The sequence below is a fragment of the Borostomias antarcticus genome (assembly GCF_949987555.1).
Source record: "Borostomias antarcticus genome assembly, chromosome: 4".
In the NCBI taxonomy this organism is placed as follows: Eukaryota; Metazoa; Chordata; class Actinopteri; order Stomiiformes; family Stomiidae; genus Borostomias; species Borostomias antarcticus.
The window spans coordinates 31369601-31373395 of record NC_140237.1 but is presented as its reverse complement, the minus strand read 5'-3'; the positions used below and the strand labels follow the sequence as shown (position 1 = coordinate 31373395).

At 47.7% G+C, this 3795-nt stretch overlaps 1 protein-coding gene across 1 annotated transcript in view; it reads left to right on the top strand.

Annotated features, from left to right (window-relative positions):
• Window positions 1-3300: 3300 nt before the first annotated feature.
• Window positions 3301-3795, top strand: part of lrrk1 (leucine-rich repeat kinase 1) — a gene marked incomplete at both ends in the record, with an annotated part of 52773 nt that continues 52278 nt past the window's right edge. Inside the window, 1 exon segment of the mRNA XM_084437448.1 lies at window positions 3301-3316. Within this exon segment, the coding sequence (XP_084293574.1) occupies window positions 3301-3316 (16 nt within the window).

Genomic DNA, 3795 nt, shown 5'->3' with positions numbered 1-3795 from the left:
CCCCCCCCCCCCCCCCGCCACACCCATCTCCCTGGAGAGGCCACGCCCCCCCTGCCATGCCCAGAAAAGCACTTCCCTGACAATCAACTTGGGCTGCGTCCCAAATCTCTACAACTATTGCCTTGTCTCTTTATCTTTGTCACCTCCAATCTAAAATATTTCGTTGGGTTTGGATTTGGGCTTGATGCTTATTCAGGGGTCATAAGAAAATGGTGATATGAAACTAAAGTACCTGAGTGTTTTGGTACACTGCCCTACAAAGCATTCTGATGATCAGAAGCACTCTCTTGTCCGAACAGATTGTGTAAGATTACAACAGTTTTTGCCGAAACATAGCCAAGGCCTATATGCAGTAGTCTTGTTCTTCTGCATAAGTTCAGGCTATGTGAAGGAGACAAGGAGAGGACATATCTAAGAGAAATGGAACACAGCCAAGCCTCCACTGACCCCTCAGATCCGGCCACGGACCATCCCTGCAGACACCAATCCTTCTCCATCTCCTTACTGTATGTTAATTAGTATAGGTCTCAAAGATGAACATTATTCATGACAATGAGATTGTTCCTCTATTCTATCTGCATCTTACATGTTGGTGACCTGATATGAATGTTTTCCTTTGAGGGGCATTTTCACCCCTTTCAAATGTTGGAAGGAACCCCGATTCCCTTTCCAAACAAGGTAATATTTACCTACATGTTAGTAACTTTTTGATACTGTAACAAGTCAGAATTCTTATCATTATACAACTGATACAGTATCAACTAACTATTAGAAACCCTTAAAAGAACACATTTTCATATTATGTTAAATTTGGAATTGATAAAGGAACGGTAGCTAATTTTGCTCGTTTGTACTTTGGTAGCTAAGTACAAATAGCCTAAGTTATGGACATTTTCAAGCTTCTCTGCAAGTTGTTTGAAGTTCACTCCAAGTCTTTCACAAGAATGTAATTGAAGGAAAACTATTCCCTGTCATTTAATAGCTGTAGACTGTGTTGTTCCTGTGACTGTTTAACAGACCGCAGGGGAAGACGGTTTCTTCATCTTTCTAGTCATAAAAACGTTTTATATTGATATTTAAATAGAAATTCTAAATAAAAGGAAATTAATCGTTTGGGATTTTCTATCTTCACACACTCATGCATGTACACGCGCGCGCGGACACACACACACACACACACACACACATGCAGTCATTTAGCTGATGCTTTTATCCAAAGCGACTACAATAATTGCAATTAACGTAGGAAAAGCCAATGTACTACTACTTGCCAGAACTCACAAGTGCATCTCCTTTCTAAAACAAGTGAGCATAACAGCGCACACACACACACCACCCATCACTCACACACAAACACACTGGTTGTGTACACTGTACAAAATATAATGTCAAACACATCCACGGCGAATGAGATCCAGGTGTAGCGCTCGAGGCTCCAGTCTCTCCCCGTGTCCGGGTGCTGCTAGTCGGGAGCATGCCTGGGAGTAGACGTGGTCTAGTCTAGCCTGGGAGTAGACCTGGTCTAGTCTAGCCTGGGAGTAGACCTGGTCTAGTCTAGCCTGGGAGTAGACCTGGTCTAGTCTAGCCTGGGAGTAGACCTGGTCTAGTCTAGCCTGGGAGTAGACCTGGTCTAGTCTAGTCTGGGAGTAGACCTGGTCTAGTCTAGCCTGGGAGTAGACCTGGTCTAGTCTAGCCTGGGAGTAGACCTGGTCTAGTCTAGCCTGGGAGTAGACCTAGTCTAGTCTAGCCTGGGAGTAGACCTGGTCTAGTCTAGTCTGGGAGTAGACCTGGTCTAGTCTAGCCTGGGAGTAGACCTGGTCTAGTCTAGCCTGGGAGTAGACCTGGTCTAGTCTAGCCTGGGAGTAGACGTGGTCTAGTCTAGCCTGGGAGTAGACCTGGTCTAGTCTAGCCTGGGAGTAGACCTGGTCTAGTCTAGTCTGGGAGTAGACCTGGTCTAGTCTAGTCTGGGAGTAGACCTGGTCTAGTCTAGCCTGGGAGTAGACCTGGTCTAGTCTAGCCTGGGAGTAGACCTGGTCTAGTCTAGTCTGGGAGTAGACCTGGTCTAGTCTAGCCTGGGAGTAGACCTGGTCTAGTCTAGCCTGGGAGTAGACCTGGTCTAGTCTAGCCTAGGAGTAGACCTGCTCTAGTCTAGCCTGGGAGTAGACCTGGTCTAGTCTAGCCTGGGAGTAGACCTGGTCTAGTCTAGCCTGGGAGTAGACCTGGTCTAGTCTAGCCTGGGAGTAGACCTGGTCTAGTCTAGCCTGGGAGTAGACCTGGTCTAGTCTAGCCTGGGAGGATTTGGGTTTGCTGGAATCAGGAAGTTGAGGTCTGACAGCGCAGCCGAACTATGCTGTAAGCGTTCCTTTAACTTTCGTCGATTTTTGGAGCTTCAAACTTCGATAACACGACGATGCTTGACAACTTTGGACGATGCGGTGAGTAGCCTAGCCTAGCTAACATAGTAGCCCAGCTGTAGATAGTTGAATCATCACTGCGCACGCATTTTGTCAATATTCTACTTTGATTTTCTTGGGCACACACTCGACTTCATTCTGTTACAATGCAACCGTACACACAGTTACAGTGAACAGCAACACATTGAGTCAGTTTGGGCTCTGTAGGCTACTTGTATTTTCACCGTGAAGAAGGAGTACGTTTAATCATTTGAAAAGCAGCCAGAAATAGTGAGTCATTAAGTCTGTTTCTCTCATCTCAACGTGGCTGTCCATTGAGTGTTTTGCACAATAAGACAATGCCACGTTGTTTTTTTCAACAGTCGGAGAGGAAAAGTTGTAAAATAACAGAATTCATCCGCTCTTCATAGTTCATACAAGTTCAGACACAACAGCTTCTCGGCAAGGCCAGCCGCTGTTCCACTTGTTCCACTTGCAGCTTATCAGTGTTTCAAAGTGCTCTCCTATCCCTAACCTGTCTCCCCCAAGGCTCAGCTCATGACTAGTCTGACTTAAAGATGTTTTAGCTACAACATGGGTATGATTATCACTAGTGTGTGTGTGCGTGCGTGTACACACTATGGTGTGTGTGTGTGTGTGTGTGTGTGTGTGTGTGTGTGTGTGTGTGTGTGTGTGTGTGTGTCTTGTAGGGTGTTGTCTACTTGGCCTGTCCATCTCTCTGGACCGTCCTGACGCCTCATAGCTCTGACGCCACTTTTCCAGTGATTCCAACTGGGACCAGTTCCACCAGCGTCCACCCCTAAACCGCTCCTTCCGCACCTAAAGGCCAGGCATGTCCTACTGGTCGGTAGGCCTCTCTCCGCCCACAGGGGAACCGCAGAGAACCATGGAGGAACAAGACGGTAAGAACCCAGCGTGACCGTACTGGTCACCGCCGTCAGAGTCGGAACTAAAACAACAACAGCTTATGTGACTCTAGCCAGACTCCGTTGTCACTGTCTTGCTGCGTCTTTGCAACAATGTAGCTGATATTGAATACGCAGTGGCGGTTCAAGCAAGTCTTACTTTGTACTTTGGGTGGCAAGGCCTATCACCTGGAGTGGGAAGGTTAGCTCCCCCATACATATTTGACCTTCAGAGATAGCAACTGGGCTGGCAAGGCGTGTTTCAGGGGTGGTGGCTGCCGCCCCCTAGAACCGCCGGTGCGCGGCGCTTGTTTATGACACGCCCTGGCGAGGGAGGCGTGGTCAGAGAGGAACGGCAGCCAGCGAGGCGCATCTGCGCCTGAGACACGGATGCTTAAATATAGAAGCGAGAAGTGAAAGAGTGCTGCGCTGGTTTGAGCCCAGAGAGAGACGTCTCCGTTTATCTGAGAGACACT